Raw genomic sequence first — 23,340 nt, 5'->3', positions numbered from 1 at the left:
TTTCACAGTATATGTTATTACAGTGCTGAAATCTTACATGTTAAATAGCCATCTGAAATATTTTGGACTTCACCAAAAATAACTAAACATTAATATAGATATTGTTTGGGGTAGTAAGAATGGAGTGGTAAGAATGGAAATTCATCCAGATGTGCTACTTGGCCCATTTTGAATTAAGTGTTTGAGACAGTCAAGTAGTCCTATGGGTAAGAGGTGCTGTAGGACGATGGTTAATCAGGAAAAGATTTCTTTCCTGCCCTCAGCCTAACTAGTAACTGTGGGAAAATACTTGTACCAAGAGTACAAAATACTTGTACCAGTGTTTGACAATCAAACATTCTTTAAGATGGTGCAGCTGCTCAGGTTCAAGAGAACACAGAGTCAATAACCTTGCCTCATGAGGACAAATCCCACAGCTTTTGGAAGCTACTCACTGTTCAAGAATTCTGGGAAACTATTTGAAGGAAAATCTTTTCATTTCTTAGGTCACTGCTATCATGTTACTGGCCTTCATTGCAATTCCAGTTAAATTATAAAGTGCAATAGGTAATGTTGAACCTTAAGAAATAATGTAATGAGCACAACCACCCTGCACGGAATCCCAAGTTCAAGTTACTGGCAGAGTCATCATCCATATCTGAGAATGTATAGTCTTGATCATCATTGTTGTTGTCATCAATAGCATCATCACAGCGTCTTTAGCATCACAGTTGCACAACATCATCATGTCAAGTGGTGTGGCAAGATAAGAGAAACCAATATCAAGACACTGTCCAGTTCGGATGTGTAAATATTATCCTGTGTTTCTTGGCCCATTTAGCAAACACTTTCTTTTCAGTGATAAACCTATGGCCTCCGTATGGGGCATGTTCATGAAGAAAATATTCATCACACTCATCTCTTCCTTGTTCATAGTAATGGTAGGGGACTTTTCTATACCCTTCTGTCCTAGAAAATAAAAAAAAAGGAGAGAAAGATTGAGATGAAGAATAAAGCATTCATTTACAAGAATACATTATATGCCCAGGAACTGCATTTACTTGCAAACCTATTCATGATTCTAGTCCATGAACTCAGTTAAAACTATTATGTATAAAAGCTTTTAGGAAGATGTACTAGGTCCTTAGTGCTTTAATAAATCAAATAAAATTTATATATCACACCAATTACATTCAAACATATAGCTATCCTTTGAAGGAGGAAATGGTGCATAATGGAAGCGAGCTTTGCATAGTTCAATGCTCTTATAGAGCTTGAAGGAGCTTTGTGATTTTTCAGAGTAAGATAGTTGGTTCATCAGTGCTCCAATATGCTTTTAGTTAGGGTAGAAATATTTGATCACAAAGATTGCGGCTTAATTATCATTTTGAAAATATGATTAAAACACTCTCTGAATTATATTGTGCCAATTATTGGTAGGGAAATACATTTCATTACCTTGATGAAGCATGGGAGGTTTGTTTTATTATCTAATTAGAAACTATCCCACCAGCGGGGATATACGTGGATAAAGACACCCATCTTAAATAAGGATCTGGCAGATTATTCACTTATTTCCAGACATTCTTGCTAAGCTGTCAGCTTCTCGGAGGCTCCGGGATATTTTGTCCTTCATGATCAAATATAGCCATTGAGTAGATAGCCATCTCTCACGTCATTAGCCCACCAGAAAGGACACACTTGCTTTGCAAATTAAATAACCACTAACGTTGTTCTGTACTTCTAAGCCACAAGTCCCCGATATGCCACTGATTAAGGGGAAAATGTTTCTTCCGACATTTGACATTAGGCGATGGTAAATATTTTTCTTTTTATCACTCCTAAAAGTCATAGCTCGATGCACTGACAATGAAATGTCATGTCAGCAAAGAACACCGGGAAATAATTGTTGCTTTATCTGTTTGCCAGATTTATGGTATTAAAATGAATTGTGATATTTTGACAAGATATCAGAATTGGAGATGCATAAAAATAATTTCCTGTGATCTTACTTGCAGTAGGTGTCATTTATCATCCCGTAGACGTGAATGCCGTAACAGGCATCCATAGCCAGAATGAAGGTAAACCACCCAGTGCTGAGATAAGAGCCAGACTGGACTCTGTGGGGGGGACAAAAACAACAAACGAAACAAAACAACACAGAAAACATACACAGAGCAACAATAAGTGTGATGAGGAACAAGCCACTTTCTGTCAAAAACACAGCACTTGTTATCAGGAAAAGGCATCAAGAAACTTGACAATCTGTCAAAGAGTCACACTTATTTTGAATTATCTCTGAATAATTTATGGGCGTGCTCCCACTCTGACTACCTTGAGCCTAGGAGCTATGTTGCATGGTAGAGAAGCCATATGGCAAATATTTGAAGTCAAATAATCCTGCTCCCTTCGGGCGAAAAATAATTTGTTTGATTTTCTGTATGACACAAATGAGTGCTGTATATCAGAAGACAGGTTTTCTGCAAGTTGCTTGGAGCCCTGATGAGAACTGAGTGATAACAGTGCTATCTGCTATCCTGGACATATCGCCTTCTCTCAGGCTTGTTGGGTTCCTAAGTGTAAATTGGATGCAGTGTGAGTGAATGACTTGGTCTATGAAAGTATCTGAAAAGTTTTCCTTCACTGCTTTGCAGGCATCATGAGACCAGACTTTTCCTTTGTAAGACCTGTCTTAATCACCTCTTAGACACATTTTTATTGAACACCTACTATGTGCCCATCACTATTGTAGATGCTGAGGATATAGCAGCTATCAAAACAACCAAAGCTTCTGTCTTCATGGAGACCAGAGGATTGGATTTGGAGATGGCTATGATATAAACTATAAAGATTGGCCATGGAAGGCTCTTTTGATAATGGTAACAAAGATTTGAAAGGAGGGAGGGGGTTGGTTAGGGAAATAGGAAGACGCCATGTGGACTATATTGGGAAAGACAAGCTCATGTGTGTTGCTTTAGACCACCTCTTGGTCACATAAGAATGGGCTGTGGGCCTGGAACACTTTCTCACCTAAAGATAAGGAATTCTCACAGCCTTTGCTGGACTTGCCACCTTGTGTGGGACTATCTTACCCTGTTTCAGAGTTAATTTTTTTTTTTCAATTATAGCTGACATTCAATATTTGTTTTAGGTGCACAGCAAGCACGTCAAACTCAAAGGCTAACATGGGCCAAATAAAGTTTTAAGTTTATGTGAGCTGCAAAAAAACCCAAAAGCTTCAATTTTCATAGAAACTTAGGCTTATTTTGATAGAGACATGCTGAATACAAAAGGCTGAAATAAATGAGTAATCGTTAACATAAAATAAAAGAACATTTTAATAAAAATTAATATTTTTTCTTGAACATTAACTTACCAGACACTGAATAACTGCACAAATTAATAAACAAAATGCAAATAAACCTATTTTCCTTGTTCTCCGAAAGCGAAATATTTCCTGTTGCGCATGCCAAATAAGACAGTACAAGACTAATGACATGGCAATTGGCTGCTAAAATATCCGCTGCTAGTATTAGTGGAGAGAAATGCTACGCCTGCGCGTAAGGCACGTAAGGGAAATGAATGCAGTTATAGTAATCAGTCATTAGTGAACGTTGTACTTCATTATTAATAACTAGAGGACTGGTGCACGATCGGGCCAGGGAGGGATGCAGGAGGTTGACCAGACAGGGAGGGACTGCAGGATGGATCAGGGCATGTCCGGCCTGTATTGCTCAGACCTGATTGGCCAAACCCCAGCAGCTAGCTAACCTACTGATTGGAGCTTCTGCCCCTGGTGGTCAGTGCACATCATAGCAACTGGTCAACCAGTCAACTGTCTACCCCCAGTGGTCATAGTGAGCAGTTGAGCAGCCTTAGCATATCATTAGCATATTACGCTTTGATTGGTTGAACGGATGGCCAGACAACCAGACACTTAGCATATTAGGCTTTTATTATATAGGACTAGGGGCCCAGTGCACGAATTCGTGCACCTTGAAAGGAACTGTGGGCCACGAGGCTGCGATGGGCACAGAGGCAGGTCTCGGCCCATCATCCGTGTCCCCGCCTGGCCTGTCCCACCATGGCCCCCAGTCCCCTCTCTGCCAGCAGCCCCGCTCCCGTCGCCACTGCTCCCACGCGCTGATGGCACCGGCCCTGCTCACACCCACTGATGGCGTGGAGCAATTGGGGTCAGAGCCAGCAGCAGGTGTGAGTGGGGCTGGCACCGTCAGCAGGTGTGAGCGGTGGTTGCTGCCTGAATTGCCCCTCAGGAGCAAGGGTAGGTGGAGAAGCCCTCAGGGGCGATTGGGACCAGCAGCCGCTGGTCGTACCTGCTGATGGTGCCGAGTGATCAGATCTGGTGCTAGGCGCTGGCTGCGGGTGTGAGCAGGGCTGGTGACAGCAGTGGGTGCAAGCAGCGGCTGCCGGCCCTGATCGTCCCTCAGGAGCAGGGGGAGGTGGAGAAGCCCTGAGGCATGATCAGGGCCAGCAGCTGCTGCTCTCACCCGCTAATGGTGCTGAGTGATCAGAGCTGGTGCCAGGCGCCAGCAGTGGGTGCGAGTGGGGCCAGTGCCGGCAGCAGGTGCAAGTGCTGGGCGGGACCACAGTGTGTGGGAGGAAAGAATTTTCAGTAACCACCAGAGGCTTGCCCCGATGACAGTGACTGGCACCCCACCTTGGTTTGGCGGCCCCGCTCACCTGCTCCACCATCCCGCTGTGGCCAATACCCACCATGTTCCACGTGCACCCCCTGGTGGTCAGCGCACGTCATAGCTACCAGTTGATTGGTTGTTCCACTGTTCAGTCTACTTGCATATTAGGGTTTTATATATATAGATTATGTATAACAGGATATTGTAAAAGTTAAGTTACAAAAATGTTATTAAAACCTTTCTTACATACCATTATATTGGCTGGGCTGCAAAAATATTTGTTGTGGGCTGCATGTGGCCCATGGTGTACAGCATAGTGATTAGGCATTTATATAACTTATAAGGTTATCTTCCCCCTCCCCTGCCCAATAAGTCTAATACCCACCTGGCACCACACATAGCTATTACAATACCATGGACTATATTCCCTACCCTGTGCTTTACATCATCATGACTATTTTGTAACTGCCAATTTGTACTTGTTAATGCCTTCACCTTTTTCACCCAGCCCCCCAAACCCTCTCTTGTCTGGCAATCATCAGTTTGTTCTCTGTACCTATAAGTTTGGCATGTTCATTTATTTTGTTTTGTAGATTCCACATGAGTGAAATATATGATATCTGCCTTTCTCTCTTTGATTAATTTCACTTAGCTTGATGGGCACATCTTTGTTCTTTTTAAGTGTGCATCATGTGTCACCTGGCTGACCTCACTGCTAAGTCTGTTCCCGGAAAAGAGGGGATCAGTTCTTCATTCTGTGGCACAAAAGGGTTGCATGCAGGCCAATGGCCCTGCATTAGCCGCTGGGAGAGACCGACTGGCCCTGCGGGTCCATGCCCACCGCTAATAGTTATCTTGTTCTGTTTCTTCCCTATGTGAGTGCAGTGCTGTTCCATCTAGTGTTTGTGCTGTGTTTGCCTCCGCAACTCGGATACCAACAGGCAGTGGGCAGAAGGGCTTGGATTTCTACTCTTGGTGACAGATGCCGCTTGCTCAACAGACACTATGAGAGAAAAGTATTTCAGGAAAAGGAAATGCTAAGGGCAAAATCACAAACATGTAAGTGCTTGGTATGTTTAAGGAAGAGATGGCAAGAGTAATAACTGAAGGGTGAGAAGTAGTGTTGATTAAGTGTGGGGGGGGGTGGTCTGCCCAGTTCCAAATAGTTCAAGTGAATGTTTGATGACAGGTGGGATCTCCATACTTGTCTTTAGCCATGGTAACCCCTTCCACCCAAAACAGACAATGAACAATCTCCCTAAGTCTCTTCCCATAGGGGCATCTGGCTCACCCCAGGTTGTTTGGCAACTGTGTAGCACATCTTCTAAAAAAGACGAAATGTCCTACATCTAGACCTCTTTGCCTATGGAAGCACAGCCAGCTCTCCTCCTCTTTAGAACCCCTCTCTGGGTATAGCACTCCAGCCAGTAGATGCTCCCTACTGAAGTCCAATATTGCTGATGCATTTCTCCAGTACCAAGCCTTCAGCATGCTGTAATTAGGACCCTGAATCCTTTGATATATATTTACTTTTAATCAGGCACTGCTTAGTATCAAATTATTTACAGCATACAATAATTTCAGGAGCAACATAAACTCAGAGTGGGGGTTGATAATTGTAACTTTTAGCCTTTATTTTTCATTGACTTTGGGTCATTTGCAAGGAAAGATAAACCCAGCCCATATACATATCCTATATAATAAAAGCCTAATATGCAAATCAACTGAACAGCAGGACAACAGGTGGAATGACAAGTCATTATGATGCGCACTGACCACCAGGGGGCAGATGCTCAATGCAGTAGCTGCCCCCAGCCCACAGGCCCCAGACCAGCCAAGGTGGGTGCTAGAGGGGCCCCTCGATCACCCCACTGGTCGCCCCACAGGTCGGTCCTGATTGCTGGCCAGCCTAGGAACCCTACCCATGCACGAATTTCATGCATTGGACCTCTAGTGTGTATATATATATACCCATTCCCTCTGCTGACTTGTCACTGAATTTGAAATGCCATGGTGTAAGTACTTTCCTTTGTAGCTCCTGGCATGTCTTCTACATAGAAAGTATTCCAGAAACAGGCTTACAATGAATTATGTGCCCTTTCCTTTGTCACAGGAATAGTGGCAGCAGCATGGGTTAGGAATGGGTGCCAAGTGGGAGGCAAGATGTACCACAGGGAGGGAAGTACACATAGGGCAACTTTGCTTGTGCAGCGGGACCTGCAGTCAATCCTGCGCTCTGGAGTCTTAGGAGGGGCGGCAATGATGGGAACTGCTTAAAGCTCCATCTCTTAAAACGTCCTTATTTGAAAAACGAAGAGAGATCAGAAGAGGCAAGAGTCTTGCAAAAAGCTCTCAAATTGAATCTAGAAATTATGTTTATGTACTGCCTTTTTCTGGTTATTATTCCCACTGAATTGTATGCCCCCTTTTCCTCTCCTTGCCTTATATGACTTTCTACCTTTCCATCCTCTCTATCCTTCTTCCTCACCTGGTTGACCAAGCATTAGTAGAGATCACTAAAAATTACAGCATTTGTTTGTTTATGATGAGAAAAACCACTTATTCACCCATTTCTTAATTTTTTCAACAAATATTTATTGGGATCCTATTATGTGTCACTGACTATACTAGAAGCTGGCAATGCATATTTTTTCAAGAGCATGTGATCTATCGGGGGAGGCACACATATTGAAACAATTGATCAAATACAGTGCAACAAAGTACAAGGTCACGTGTTCCTTCTGAGTCGCTTCCCAGTGCAGCACAGGGGTCCTTCCGAGTGCGGCACGGGGGTCCTCCTCAGTGCGGCACGGGGGTCCTTCCGAGTGCGGCACGGGGGTCCTCCCCAGTGCGGCACGGGGGTCCTCCCCAGTGCGGCACGGGGGTCCTCCCCAGTGCGGCACGGGGGTCCTCCCCAGTGCGGCACGGGGGTCCTTCCGAGTGCGGCACGGGGGTCCTTCCGAGTGCGGCACGGGGGTCCTCCCCAGTGCGGCACGGGGGTCCTCCCCAGTGCGGCACGGGGGTCCTTCCCAGTGCAGCACGGGGGTCCTTCCCCCCAGTGCGGCACAGGGGTCATTCCCAGTGCAGCACAGAATTGAGAGTGAGGCTACCTGGGTTCCATATTCCCAGCTCTGCCACTACTGGAATGAGAGGCTTTGGACAGTTTATTTCGCCTCTTTGGATCATCTTAGTTTCCTTGTCTCAAAAATGAGGTGGATAAACTAAGTCATATCTAAGGTTTCTTCCAGTTTGAAAATCAAATGATCCTGTGATTATCACCCTCCATAGACAATCTGTTTTCATCTTTAAGCATTTGACAGTATCATGCTCCAAGCATGTTGGATGTATAATTAACAAAAACATCCATCAGTAACATCACATTTAATGCCCACTTGTGTGATGGGCATGCTACTAAATATCTGGAATATATATATATATATATATATATATATATATATATATATATATATATATAGTTTAAAATATATTTTATTGATTTTTTACAGAGAGGAAGGGAGAGGAATAGAGAGCTAGAAACATCGATGAGAGAGAAACAGATTCAGCTGCCTCCTGCACGCTCCCCACTGGGGATGTGCCCACAACCAAGGTACATACGCTTGACCGGAATCGAACCTTGGACCCTTCAGTCTGCAGGCCGACGCTCTATCCACTGAGCCAAACCGGTTAGGGCTGGAGTATATATTTTTATGTGACGTTTTTACCTTGCAATGGTGGTGGCTATCATCACAACTTTTGGAGGGAGGCGCTCTATGTTTACCTCAACACTAACTACACAACTGGACCAAAGTATTGAGGGTAGAGCTTACTTTGAGTGAGAGAGAAAATAAATCTAAATAAGAAAAAAATAATTTTATTTTTATGTGTGTTGTTTCCTGGAGTTGCTAACTGTCAAGAACCAAGATAACATTATAGCTCCAGGATAAAAAGGGGATCTTTTGTGTGGCATATGGGCCACTGCTTTGCAAAACACGCTTTCCTGGCTCATTCTGTCCACCCCAGGTAGTCATTTCTGATGGTTCAACAGTGAATTTTCTGAGCAGAACCCTCAAAGGATAAATAGGGTACACTGTCCAAGTGGTTCCTCTGCATGACATCTTCTTTTTACCATAGGAAAGAAGGTCAGGAATTTCAGAGTTTAGCACCTGGTCAAAGATCTTTCTATTTCACCACATACTAAGAAAATGTTTACCATATTTCTGATACGTGCTATATTTAAGTCTAATCTGATTTATTCTGTTTCTGGGTAGGCAGATCATAATAATTAACCCCAAATCTCTTCAAGCGAGCTGTGTTGCCTGTGATTCAGCCTGGGGAGGCTCATACTGCCCAAGTGCCCTGTCCTACAAACAGCACTTAATTAGACAGTTGCATTGTCTTTCCCTGGTGCCTCTGATAACTTTGGGATGAGAAATTGTGGGCGGTTTCCTACCCAAAGTACATATGAGGGCTAGCAAAGTGTTTTTTTCTGAAATTATCTGGAGCCATTGTCCATATAATGATGCTTGTGGTGGAATAATGACAACTGCTAAATGAATTCAGGAATTCTTCCCATTAAGTGCCCTAGTGATCTGGGTCCTTAAGGGACTGCACTGGCCTGGATGGCAATGGCTCTGGGAATACTTGTAGCTGCACTGTCCCCAAACTCTCCTGCAGTGTGGGCATACTAGAAATGAGGAAGTATAAATTATACCCAAGCAGACCTTAGGAGGTTCAATAAAAACAACAAAAAAATGACTCGAGCTGATGTACAAGAAATTGTTTATGCTTTTCAGCTTGGAGAGACCTGGTGATAATGATCAGATGCCTTAAAAAATTCTAAAAGGGTGTCCTCTGGGGCCAAATATGGTCTTGTAATTTGTCACTCATGTGTGCAGCACTAACTATGTACCAGCTGGCCATCAGCCATAGCCCTGTTTATACCTCCCACATTGGGGGATCGATAAAAACCATTATTGTCATCTACAAATAAACAATCAAGAGTCCCATAGGGCTGTTAAGAGAATTTAAGTCCTTAATTCAGTACAATAGGAAAGCTTAAATTAATGCAGCAGAATAATGAGCCGTGCAGTTGAAAAAATAAAGGCAGGAGTATGAGAGGAAGCTATCAATCATTTATTTCCACCGGCCAAGTTTTGCATCCCACTGCTCCTCGGTAATCAAGATACTTACCATTTGGAAACTACTTAAATTTACTTGCTCATCTCTTGGAAAAATGATGCTGTCAACACCTTGATGTAGCACATGCTTGAAGGCATAACATTTAAAATACAATCTTTCATCCAGTTTATTAACAATAAAATATAAGCTACTTGCCCCTTGGTGTTTACCCCCATTCCTTGATGTCTAAAGGCCATCACATGTCCACAGGGATTCCTTGTCTGTCAAGCTATCCTTGTTTATACCAGTCTCAACATTTTGGCCTGTTAGCATCCCTCACTTGCCTACATTGCTGTTTCTGAGCATGGCTTTCTCATCTTCTCATTTATGGAAACATATTGTGAAGCATTTTTCACCTATTTCCTGGTAAGGGGGAACTTTTTACTTTTTTAAACAATTGATTTGAGAGAGAGAGAGGGAGAATGATAGAAACATTGATGTGAGAGGAATGGTGATTGGCTGCTTCCTACATACCCCCTTCTGGGGATCAAACCACCAACCTAGGCATGTGCCCTGACCAGGAATCCAACCATGACCTCCTGGTTCATGAGTTGATGCTCAGCCATTGAGCCATCCTGCATCCCTTTTGGATAATTTTAGGGGAGAAATTGAGGAAAGTGAAGTGGTCACTCTTCAAAAGAAAACTGGATTACATAGATAGAGCCTATCTATTCACCGGATTCTGTTCTAATTATTGAACACAATTAGCACAATGACTTGGGTTCTGAACTTAAGCTCATCCTTTGATGGCCAAAATAACAATACTTTCTCTTCATCAGGGTTTCTCAATCTCAGCACTATTGACACTTTAGGTGAAATAATTCTTTGTTGTGGGGGATGTCCTGTGTGGTAAGATCTCTTTCGCATTTCACTGGATTCTCCTGTTCCAAGCTCACTTGTGTCCTCAGAGGGCAGTAGATTTCTTGATTCCTCAGTGCCTATTCTTGGCTTGGGGTAGTTTGCCTTGAGGACATCCCTTACTCTAAAAATACAGGTTCTCCTTATGCACAGTTCCCACTTGGCCTAGAACCAAAGAGCAAGGCCTCCCCTGCAATGGGGAGAAAGAAAAATTGTCAGGTTGGAACAAGAGTGAGGAGTCCATAGCCTCAGTTTCTGTGGCTGCCTCCTCTTCATGGAATGGTTCCTTTGGGGGCCTTTGGCTCAAACTTTACAGTCTAAGTTCTGCTGCTTCTTACTTATTTCTTCCATGAACTGATGAAAACAAGGCCTGGAGCACTCTGAGCTAACATTTCAAAGGCTTAATAATCACTTATCCAAGCCCCAAAGAGATCAAGACCCTCCCAATAATAGAGGTTTATTGGACAGCACAATATTGGCAGTACCTTCTGAAATCTGCTCTACTTAGGAGAAAAAAGAGAATTTTTTAAAAAAAGTTAATCAATATTTCATGTCTTGTTTTAACACTATTGGAACTCATCAATATACTCCACTAGCAGGATAAATAAAAATGGCAAAGTAAGTTTCCATATACCTTCCTAGGGAGAGGACTACATGACAGACTATAGATTATTCAATTAAAAACATTTGTTCTCCCATTTGTTTCAAAAGCACATGGATGGTGAAAGAATACATTTAAACAAAGAGAGTAGGTAAGAAAAACAGCTGATGATTATCAGTAGTGTCTTGGGATTTAATCTACTACTGTGAACCAGTCTAATGGAAGCAAAGTCCAAAGTGTGGAAACAATTTCAGCTGTCCCCAAGCCATGCATTTTCATATATCATTTGATTGTTGGGAAGTATGAAAATACTCTGGAGTTTGACCATTATATTAACACTGTGTATCTATCTGAACGATCTATCAATAGGACATGCCCAGCAAATCTTTAAACAGCAGCAGCTTTCTGCAAATCAGGCAGCAGAATTCTTGATCTTGGCTAGAATCATTTGCAAATGGACATAAACTTTTCAAATGGCTACAAACATCAGACTGTTGGAGGGTGGGTCTTAAAAGAATGTGCCAAATGAAAGGAATCCAGGCCTGGAAAATAACAAAAAAATGGATTCTGGGTAAATGGAGACAGCAGTAAATCTTAGTGGAAGGCTGTACTACCATCCTGAGCAGCTAATGGGAAATGCCTGTGCTGATCAGTAAGCTCTTAGGCTGTGAATATAACAAATAGTTTTCCTGCCATAGAATCAACAGGACTCTGACTGTGATGAATTCAATGAAATTGTACATAAGGAACATAATAAGAACTGACTGTGTCCTTTTCAAAATGAACATTTGAAAGTAAAATGGTACAGCTCCCCAAGGTATGATTTATGACTGCTATAGAAATAGAAGATACTACTCACAAAAATTACTTTGTTCATTCATCTCAGAAATTAAAAGGTTATTTCACTCTTGCCCTTGGGCTATAAAGCCCCTTCCATTGGAAACGTTAATTTGTGGGATTTCGCTCACTTTCTTAAATGAACAATAGCATCTCAGGAATGGCAGGGATGGGTGATGGAGATGTTTTGGGGCCTTTATTAAGGCAGAGCTGATTCCTTAACCACTCAGTAATGACTGACTTGTATCTCCTCCAAATGCATTTATTTAAGCCCTAACCCCCACTGTGATGGTGTTCAGAGATGAGGCTTTTGGAAATTAGCTTTATATGATGTCATAAGGGTGAGGCCCTCACGATGGGATTAGTGCCCTTATATGAAAAGAAACAGATACTAGAGTTCTCTCTTTTCCCACCATGTCAGACATAGCAAGAAGGCTACAGGCCAAGAAGAGTGCTCACCAGAAAGCAACCATACTGGCACTCTAATCTCAGACTTTCGGCCTCCAGAACTGTGAGACATAAATTTCTGTTGTTAAGCCACCCAGCTCATGGTATTTTATTATGGCAGCCTGAGCAGCCTACGATAATGGTTGTCTTTCAAGGCCCTCTCCACATAAACCTAAACTCCCTACTATGTTTTCTGGGAGTTCTGTTCCTGAACGCTATATCTAGACGTGTTGGTTCATTTGCTGCCCTTAAGTACATCTTGTGCATGTCATCCTCTGTCTTTTTATTCTTTACTTGTGCACACCTTCTGTCTTCCTTAAGTGCTTTCCCCATGTCCTCTCCAGTTTCTCACCCTAGTAAGCTTCAATTCTTCTTACTCTCATTTATTCAAGATACATTTATTGAGTACACTGTAGGTGTGAGGCATTGTGCCAGGCACTGAAAATAACAAGTTGCCCCTGCTGTGAACTCAGGGTCAAGTGGAGAAGACAGACTCAAAGACTATTTTCAAAAATAGGGCTATCAAGGAGGTAATTCCCTGCAAGTGCTATGGGGGTACTGAGGGAAGAGCAACAGACACAGCTGGAGGGAACTGGGGAAGGTAATTCCTTCCCTACTAGGAGGTAAGAGCTGAGCTGTGGATTCAGGCTAAATGAGAAGAAAAAGAAGCAGGAGAGTCCTGCAGGCAGAGGGAATGGCCTGTGCAGTTGTATTGAGGGTTGAGAATAATGGGAAAACAGAATAGTTCTCATATGTCCTCAAACATGGACGGACCTCAAAGCATAATCAGTGTTATTTCCATAATAGATTATGGGTAAGAGACAGGATGCATAAGTAACACTGATGTATTTCCTTCCTTACAGTATGTTTTGAAATATTAGAGATATCTTGATGTTCTATATAACTAGTTTTTTCAGATGGTGGGAATTTATGGATCTGGAGGAAAGTATCTAGGGGGAAATTGGAAGAATTATGTTTTTACTTTCTCATTAAATTCCTCATTAATTCAGAATTGAGAACAAATGTAAACAAATATGAGTAAGAATAAAAGCAATTTAAAAATGTGTGATGCTAATGGAGCACCCAGTAGTGCTCATCTGTGTTATAAACTAAGTTACAAGTCATGAGCAAACCCATCTAATCTTCACTTATCACCAAGCCAGCTTTATCAGTACGCACCTGGAGGCTCTCAACCTGCTTTATTTAAAAGGGAAACAGTTTCTACAAAACACATTTAATTTACTGAGGTTTTTTGTTTGTTTGTTGTTTTTTGATGAATGGAAATGAAAACAGATACCATTGCTGCTTTAAGGAGCCCTTTGAAATACCTTTCAGGTCTGGAAACACTGAGCTAAATGACTTCTAAAACAACATCTCCTCTACTTTGAACAGCTTCTGAGAATGGATGATAATCGTATGTACCAACGTACCTTAACATCCAATCTCTACCCTAACTAACTCTGTTGTCTTCCCTGGGTCTCCACTTTTTTAAAAGAATGGCCCATGATTTTGAGGACATAAGGTATTATGGACAGCGTGAGTTCTAATTTCAGACCATTCAAGCTACCATCGAGGCCCTTGTCTCAATGGCCATAGATTTTTTTTAAAAAAGTATTGGGGTGACATTGGTTAATAAACTTATATAGGTTTCAGGTGTACACATTTACAATACATCATCTGTGTATTATATTATGTGTTCACCACCCCAAGTCAAGTCTCCTTCTATCACAATTTATTCCTCCTTTATCAGTGGCCATAGATTTTCTTTCAACTTTCCTGTGCTGGATTGTATTGTTCATTCCCTCCCTAGCATGGCTTGCTTGTGGGTGCAGTAACTTTCCTGCCTCATTGACTCTGGGGGTGGCCAAATGACTCGCTTTGACTGATGGAACATAAGTAGAAGTGAACAAGGTGACACAGGGTTCCCATTTCTTACACGCCTTTCCTCCATCATGGGAACAACACATCCTAAGTAAGGGTACTCCTTTAATCTGAGTCCTGAGGTGAGGAAACCCATGCAGCAGATATGAGTCCAAAGCTGGAGCTAAATTCAGCTGAGCTGAGCACAACTATAGCTGAGTAGGAAATAATGAGTAGGAAATAATGTTCTTGTAATCTATTGAATTTCAGAATAATTTGTTACGCAGAAATAATTGACTAAATAAACTTTTTTGATTAATAATGACCATTTCTATTATTTATAGAACATTTACATGAACTAGACATTGTGCCAAAAGGTCATCTCATTTAAGCCTCACAACACTCCCATCCTATAGGATGTATTAAATTCTTCATCATACAAATTCAGGGAGGTGTAAAGAACTTGCTCAAGGACAGTCTGACACCAGAGAGCTCAGGTTCTTTTTTTTTAAAATATATATTTTATTGATTTTTTACAGAGAGGAAGGGAGAGGGATAGAGAGTTAGAAACATCGATGAAAGAGAAACATTGATCAGCTGCCTCCTGCACACCACCTACTGGGGATGTGCCTGCAACCAAGGTACATGCCCTTGACCGGAATTGAACCTGGAACCCTTCAGTCCCCAGCCAGACGCTCTATCCAGTGAGCCAAACCAGCTAGGGCGAGAGCTCAGGTTCTTAACTGAGTTCTTTCTTGGTCATCTTCATTCTCAGTATTGTCCAAGGCACCTCATGTCTGACTGAGCAGCCATCAGAGGACCTCAATTTTTTCTCTGGTTCTACTGTTAGCGTCCTAGGAAATCTTCTTCAGAGCAACATTATTTTTGATGGCAGAATAAGAGGCAGGCTTAGGATCTTTTATCAGCATGTTCTGTAATTGCACTTAGGGTAACATATTCCATGTTACAGAGATTCTAAATGTGCAGCTGCTTTTTTACCACAGGCTGACGATCACTACTTTATAGATTTTATGTTTATAACTTCAGGATTCAAAACACTTTTTAGAATTTCAGCCACAGTCATGTTCAAATAACAGCTTCACACCACTCATGTGGATATATGCATCGGCTTTAAAAGAAATAAAGGGAACTTTCTGAAATAAAGATCAAATGCCTGGATCCACTTCATTTCCCAGGCATGGCTTCCTTCCAGCCCTTAGGTTCTGTAACCTTTTCATAAATTCTCCTCTTTGCCTTCTGGCAGCTGAAGGAGGTGTCTGTTCCTTGCTACCAAAGATTTGAAGTTGGATTGGTTGACCTCTGAGATCCTTTCCAACACAATGAGTCTATTAAATACTCTAGGTATAATGAGGGACTTTGCGTCTAACTAATCTTTAACGCTTATTAACAATCACTATTTGATCGGATCCTGGTTTTATAGTTAGGCTTTAAAAAGTTGCTTCTGTCAAAACTTACCCTTCAACTTATCTTGAAATCATGCCCTCCCTACACTGATGTGAGCTTCAGTTTTCTGAATGCTAATCACCTTTCTCTACCTAAGGCACAGGTGCCTGTTCTCCTGCTAACCTGATAAAGGTAATTAATGGAAAGTTTGAGCTTTCTCTTCCAGGTCTCTTATATTCCCTCTGCATATACTTGCTTTAATATTGAATAAAAGACAAAAAGAAAGATTTTAATCAGGTATATCTCAGTAGATAAAATACTTTTTTTCCTGGCACGTTACCTTTTTAGAAGAGAAGTGAAATGACTCACTTTTCCTTTACTTTTTGATTTAAATGGAACTTGAGTTAAGCCAACCTCTTTTCCTTTAGAAATTGTTTTAGCACAGAATCAGACTCAAAGTTGCTTCTGACAAATAATGCTTTCTGGGCCCCTGTTTCTCTTTCAAAATGAAAAATTACAATTAAAGCTAACTTTTAAACAACTAAATTTGACAAGGTTTTCAGACAGGGATTTGAGATGGTTTCACCCCATTGAAGGAGATGGGGTGTCCAAGCTTGTTGCTAAGGTCTCCGTTAACACTGGGGTCATCATTAAACCAGCCTCAGCCAGAGCCCGAGCAATCAACTACACAGAAAAAGAAAATGTAGAAAACACAAAGCAGCTCTGACCTTCTCTGGTTAAGAAAGACTAATTTTGCTGCCATTTCCTGCCTATCCGAATCTATTATCGCTTTTCTGACTGAGTTATATGGCTCAATAAGTCCTGAAATAAATTATGTCGAGGGGAATATTTATTTTTAATAGGAAAAGCAAAGCTGCACTCCCATTTCCCACATCTATTAAAATTGTTTGTAATCGGCTCACTAACGAAGAATAATTCAATTAGAAAAGATCAACAGCAAGACTGACATATGGGTCTTCAGGCACCGAGAGTTTTCGTTTCTAACTTAGAGAAGGAGGCTTTACTTGTCGTTTTTCCAATAGGCTGACATTTCTGACTGCCTTATACACAACACCTTTGCCAAACAACAGGTTATCATCCTCCTATCAAGCAGGCGCTGAGCTAATTCTTCTGCTCCGGCACCCACAAATTCCTAAAAGGCGAGTCTGTCTGCTCCTGCAGAACATCTGAAGCCAGGTGACCTTGAAACAGTCATAGCTAATGGAGTGTCATCTATTAAGTGAGATGTTGGCCCACTAAGGTAGAATGTTATTTATTTTTGCCCAGGAATTTCAGTCCTAAAAACTCCATTTTTTCTCTCTCTCTTCCTGAGATGGTATTGGGTTTGAGAAAAGAAAATGCTTCCTGTGAAGTCTACCCAGATTTTCCAGTTGAGCTAGATGCTTTGCTTAGTGGAGTGAAGAATTTCTCTCATGGAGGTGGCGTCTTCCCTACAGTATTGCTACACAGCTCAGCTGGAAATCTATGGGGAAAGCACCTGTGTGTGTGTTGTTTGCAGTAAATCTGTACCTGGGAAGGAGCCCTTGTGTGCACGCCTTCCCCATACCAGAACATCTATACCAGGACCTCCAGAAACTTAAAGAACCAGAGAATCTCCTCTTTTCACAATAATTTGTTCTGCCCACATCAGGAAAAAATCAGAAATATCCAAAAATGTAAAGAAGAGAGATTCATTCCAGCACTGAAGGACCATCTCTCTGGCCAGAGAGAAGATAATAGCAACATCTCCCTTCTTCCAAGCAGAAGAAATAACTTTTGTTGTTGTTGTTGCTCCGTAAATGCTTTATTTGCTTAATGTCAAATGTCTCTACTGAGTGCCACCCTCCGATGAAACAACAGCAGATCAAAAGCACAGACCTCCAACTCACCCAGCAGCCCTTAGACCCCAGCTTTGCCCCTCCCACCGGCCTCCTGGCGCCCTGCTTTCTCATAGGGGACTCTGCCCAGGACAAGTGTGTGAAGATGCTCTCAGCAGCCTTGGAGGCAGAGGGTGAGACAGCCTGGGCCAGGGATGGCTTCAGTTTTGCACCTGCCGCAGAAGAGATCGCTTTCAGGTGTCTCTTCTTCAAGCCCAGTAATTCTGTTGACCCAGAGTAGCCAAAATGCCAGACAGAGTGAACCAGAATGCAGAGGTAAGGCAACACACCCTAGAAAATGCCAGGAAGAAATACAGGGTAGAGCTTAGAAATGTCTTTTGAGAACACCTGATTGAAATGCGAGAATGTGGTTCATTGCCATAGCCTTTCCTACTTTGCCACAGTCCTGGGAGGCCAGGAATCTCCATGCAGAGCTACACAATGGGAAGGACACAGGAAAGTGGTTGAGAGATCCTCCACCTGGCATATGTGCTTTCACCAGTTAATGATAACACTTTATGCCCATGATTCTGACAAAAGGTGCTGCAAAAAGGGATGAGAAGGGCTGCCGAACTCTGAAAGCTGTTGGATAGCAACAGTAAATAAACAAAACTGCTCTTATTTTTGGAGCCCACTTACTGGATTCCCTCCACTCCTCTTCCCTTCCCCCTTACATCTGCTTAGTCTTAAAGACCATAATCAGGCCAAGAGGATGAAGAGAACTACATATTCCTCTTTCTTTCTTTCTTTCTTTCTTTCTTTCTTTCTTTCTTTCTTTCTTTCTTTCTTTCTTTCTTTCTTTCTTTCTTTCTTTCTTTCTTTTTTGTAGAGGGATACAATTTTGTGAAAGCCTTACCCAAAATAAGAAAGTAGATAGAAAGTAGCTGCCTTCATTCCTCATGAGCTGGACTAAAGCAAGTGGTGAGTGATGCTGACCTACAGGGTTCTTACCAGCTCCCTCCGCATCACTGTAGCACTAATCCTTGTACACCTAGACTTGAATATTTAGACCCTCTACCATCTTCCGACACCAAAACCCTTTATACTCATCAGAGCCACAATTTCTTAATCCAATCCCACAAATCCAAGTCTGAGCCCACAATCCAATTTCTTTTCCCAGGGGCGTTCTTTTTCTTCTTGCTTTAGCCTTCAATGCCACAAAACCCTGGCCCACCCTCTACACCCTGGAGTCCTGGCCTCCCTTCCCACTCATAGCCCTGAACCCACGCTCCCTAGAGGCAGTTTCCTGTCCTCTCCACCTTTTCCCAAGCTCCATTTCCCACCACTGCCCCTGGTAATGGATTCTGCTTTTATTGTCATGAGGGTATAGTTTGGGTATTAATACATACATACATATATATATATATATATATATATATTCCCCCCTTGGTGGTTATAGTGTGATGTGTGCAGCCAAGGTGGAAAATCACTGCTATAATGGCAGTTAGGTTTGAGGATTCTATTAGAAGTTGAGTTCCACTTTATTATGAATTAAATTAGCTGTTGAGGATTGGCTTGAGAATCTAACCACTGTTTCAAAAATTGTTTCTTTAGGAAAATGTGTCCCAATTTATAAGTAGCTGACTTGCACACTGACTGTAAACTTGCCAGTGAAGGGGTGCTCGTTGGCAAAGACGCCCCATTGTAGGTACTTATGTTTGGCACGTAGGGGGCACTCAGTTTGTCCAGTTGCATAATTTTTGGATTGTAGGTTGATACTAAGTAGGAAATTGCCAATATTTTCCCCCAAGGAATTTTAAACAGTTTGCCAGTGTTTTTTCATCGATGCTGTTAACAGAGAGACTTACTGATGTATCTAAGGGTATACCTAATGCCAGGGATACAACCCAAATCACCACTCAAAATTTGGTAAGACTCACATGTGCCCTTTGTAGCCATTTACCTCCAGATTCAGTTTTTAAACCCTGGCTTGATTGATCTACTAAAAGCATATAACACATGTAAGTTTAAGGTGTACAGTGTGATGATTAGATACATGTGTATGCTGCAAAATGATTACCACAATAAGATTAGGTAGCATCTCCATCCCTTCACATTCTTACAATTTGTGTGTGTGTGTGTGTGTGTGTGTGTGCGCGCACGCGCGCATGTGTGTGGTGATAACATTTGACATCTACTCTCTTAGAAGTTTTAAAGTATATAATATAGGATTGTTAATTATAGTCACCATGTTGTGCATTAGCTTGTAGCTGGGACAGAGTCAAGGTTTAGACTTCTTTTTCTTAGTTAGTTGACCCATAGCTCAGCCAGAATTCCAATTTCATCACCCAGGATTGCAATGTGCTCTGTACTTTTTATAAATAACGAATCATAGCCAAGGGCTGGCTACATACCGTGTGCCAAAGAAAAGGGAATACACGAAGACGGGGCTCCTAAGTAACGGGAAGGCGTGTTTTTGTAATTTATTGAACCCACAGTAAACATATCAACATCAAGAGGCATATTCACTGTTAAATCTCTGAAATCATCAGGCAAAATATCAATGTAACTAAATTAATTTTAGTCTTTTGAATTTCCACTGCAAAGCATACTCTCAGAAGATTGTGTCATTTGTACTTTCCTGAGGTTGTAACGCGCATACTTAATTGGATCTCGAGGCAGTTAATGTCCTCAGTCATTCTACAAACACAGGGAGAATTTTTCCTCCCTGCTTTTGCCCCCCACAACTCTCACTGCTCTGACCTCCAGTTTCACCCTCAGCAGAGTCCAGAACGTGCTATTTGCATATTAGCCTCTTGTAGGAAAGCGTCCTTAGTCTTTATGTCAGCACAAAGCTCTTTCAATTATGTTCAGCCTCAGAAGTGTCATTTTATTTATCAGAAGGCCACTTTCCAGTGTTGAAATGTCTTTGTACCTTTCACTTTGAGCAGTCTGATTATAAGAGTATGTGCCATTCACCTTGGGGTGGGCCTGGGGCAATCCCACATGACTAGTGTGCTGTTAGCAGGGCTGCTGTATGTCTCCAGGGTGGTGCCCGGGCTATGGCTTACTGAGAAGAAAAGAGAAGAAAACCAAAGTGCTCACAGCCGTGGGGCTGTGAATACTGCTTCCTTCTACTCATGGCTTAGGAATTAATGCTGATATTAATACAGCCGAGGGCTATGTCAGAGAGGAGGTGGCATCCGCTCCTGAACTACTTCATTTCATTAACTTCCCTGGATGGTAGCACCATCACCCTCCCGGATATGTGTGCCACCCTTGACTTTGCTCATGTCCTATACTTCCTGCCCTGTTCATGAGTTGTGTGATCTCTTCATGTTGTCTCCCACTTCTGTTTCTTTCTTTCCACCCCACTACAACCTCAAAACCCTGGGAAACGAGGTGGCTTCAGGGCAGGCCTCAGATCAGTACATCCATCCACTGTGGTACATCTATGAGTCTACGTTCACCTTTAACAAGAGGGAATGAATGAGGTGGCTGAGCTGGTAGCAACAGAACCCCTGTCCCAGGCAACCACCATCAACACAGAAGATATTCAAACCTGGCATTTACTTTAAAATCACAAAAACAGGAAGCAAGGAAGGTGATAAAGTCTTTTTTTTTTTAAAGAAAGAAAAACACTCAAGCATTGCTAAGGAGAAAGATATGTTTTCCTATCTTCCTACCCAATAATTTTCTCTAGTCACAGGTAACTTTACTGTGGAAACAGCCTCTGTGTATTTCCCAGCGAGGTGTGGGAACTGAAAAAGTGCAGGCTGGTTTAGACACAAAATCAATACACTTTGATTCAGTCTCGGCTCTTCACCGCGGCACGTGCCCCCATCATCCCTTCAAGAAGGCTCCGCAACAGGAAAATCAGATCTTTCCTCTAATCAAGGGTAAGGAATGATTTTTAGCTTTGTGATAATCAAAGAGCTTCAAAGAACTCAGTGTTGCTTAAAATAGTACAGCCATTTAAATCCTGACTTCTTATTCCAACATCCCATCAAAGTCTTTTTTTGAGTCTATGTTTTCCTTTTTATATAGCACTCCAGAAGGAGTATCCAATAAGCATGATAAACACAGGCGTGGCATTAATAAGAGAAAGGACCTTTGGCTGGATGAATGGATGAATGAGTTCCTCCCAACAACTCACCTAGACAAACAGGCTTCCCTGGAGAGAGGGGTGGGCCTGGCTTGGAGGGAGCCACTTTTCCACCATAGCTGTTTTTGTCCTTGAACTTACATGTTTCCTTTTTGGCATTCATCACATGATGAGGATGAGCCAGGGGTTTGTAATCTTAGCAGTTTCTTTTTTGTCTTTAAAGAAATATATTAGGATATGGTGAAAGAATAGTATCATGTGCAACTTGTGTTTCAGACAAAGGAGCAATTACTTTTATTCTTAACACTACCCAGCATGGGAAAATACAAAGAGAAAAAATGGTAACTTATTAGCTTATTTAGAAAAAAAATATATTCTGAATATTAAGCTGCCTTTAATATGTTAAAATATGAGACCATTATTACACCTTGAGAGAGTATTAGGATAATGGAAGATGAAATTTAAGTTTCAATGCTAAGAAATACACTAAACAAGATTAAAAAAACACATATATTTAGCACCTAAGGAGTTATTATAAATATTTAAAAACCTGGAAAAAGGATTTATTTATCTCAATGTAATGTGTTCCCTATGTTCCACGAGCATGTTAAATTGCATAAAAACGGGAAAGACAACATATGCATTTATTTAAAGAACACCAAGCACAGCAAGGTGCCTGCTATGAACCTGGCCCTACACAACTAAGGGATTTTGCTTTTTAATGTTAAGTAAACCCTGTATTAGAATAGAAAACCTGTAAACACCTTTGTGTGCTATTACGCCCAAGCCCTTAGCAGATCTGTGAAATACTTTTTGTATATAACAATGCGGCAGCTCTCTGAATAAAGAGGTTTTTTTTTGTATTGGGAAGGAATTGATTTTAAAAGTGGCTTTAACATCCCATTTCTCCCCTTACACACCCCGCATGTCCAACCTCATCCTAACACTGCTTCAAAGAAAGTGTTTTAAAAATAGGATCAATCCTCCCCGACCCTCTCCTTGGGATTCTAGCCCCACCATTCACTGGCTCTGTTGCCTCCCTCCCTCCAGGCCTCCATTCTTGTCACCTCACTTTGTTCCCAGCATCTGGGTCAACGTGCTCCTGGTGAGGCTTCATTCTCCTGTCTGGGATTCCATCATTTCCTGCTCCCCTGACCTGACTTTGATGCCCCCCTGTTCTGTGGTGAACTGACTGACAAGAGCAAGGAGTTATTGCTTCTAAGCAAAGTAGGCTGTCTGAACCGTTGACCTCCCGGAGCAAAGGGCAATCATGTGTACGCACAGTGAAGAAACTCAGAGACACTTGAAGCCTCATCAGTAAAGAAAACAGAGCTAACTGGAGAGTCAACGACAAGCTCCCTGACAACCAGTTAATACTGTGTTTGGGTTCATCTCTCTTTGAGCAATTTTATAGAAACTGCTTCAAATTAAGAAAATACAATCCCATGATAATTCCCATGCTGCCTACATTGCTCAGAGCCCAGAAAAATATGAAACATTTCCCAAGTTCATATTACCAATCCAGCATTAATTACACTGGCACTGAAACCCAGGAAAGAGCCAAACAGGGGTAGGGATGAAAAATGACAGGACCATCCC

The 23,340-nt window shown here is 41.9% G+C and overlaps 1 protein-coding gene across 2 annotated transcripts in view; it reads right to left on the bottom strand.

The window, feature by feature from the left end:
- Window positions 1–509: 509 nt before the first annotated feature.
- ST6GALNAC3 (ST6 N-acetylgalactosaminide alpha-2,6-sialyltransferase 3) overlaps window positions 510–23,340 on the bottom strand; it is a 507,883-nt gene continuing 485,052 nt past the window's right edge. Inside the window, exons 4-5 of one of the 2 annotated variants that reach the window (XM_006086097.3) lie at window positions 1,992–2,099; window positions 731–948 (exon numbers count right to left, since the gene is read on the bottom strand). In XM_006086097.3, coding sequence (XP_006086159.1) covers window positions 762–948; window positions 1,992–2,099 — 295 coding nt within the window. In that variant the 3' untranslated portion in view covers window positions 731–761. Of the gene's footprint in view, window positions 949–1,991; window positions 2,100–23,340 lie in introns of both variants that reach the window. The other variant, XM_023751735.1, reaches the window with a different exon arrangement.

This window comes from Myotis lucifugus, unplaced genomic scaffold (assembly GCF_000147115.1).
Source record: "Myotis lucifugus unplaced genomic scaffold, Myoluc2.0 scaffold_25, whole genome shotgun sequence".
In the NCBI taxonomy this organism is placed as follows: Eukaryota; Metazoa; Chordata; class Mammalia; order Chiroptera; family Vespertilionidae; genus Myotis; species Myotis lucifugus.
Note: the sequence above shows the minus strand (reverse complement) of the source record. Positions and strands in the feature narration are given on the sequence as shown.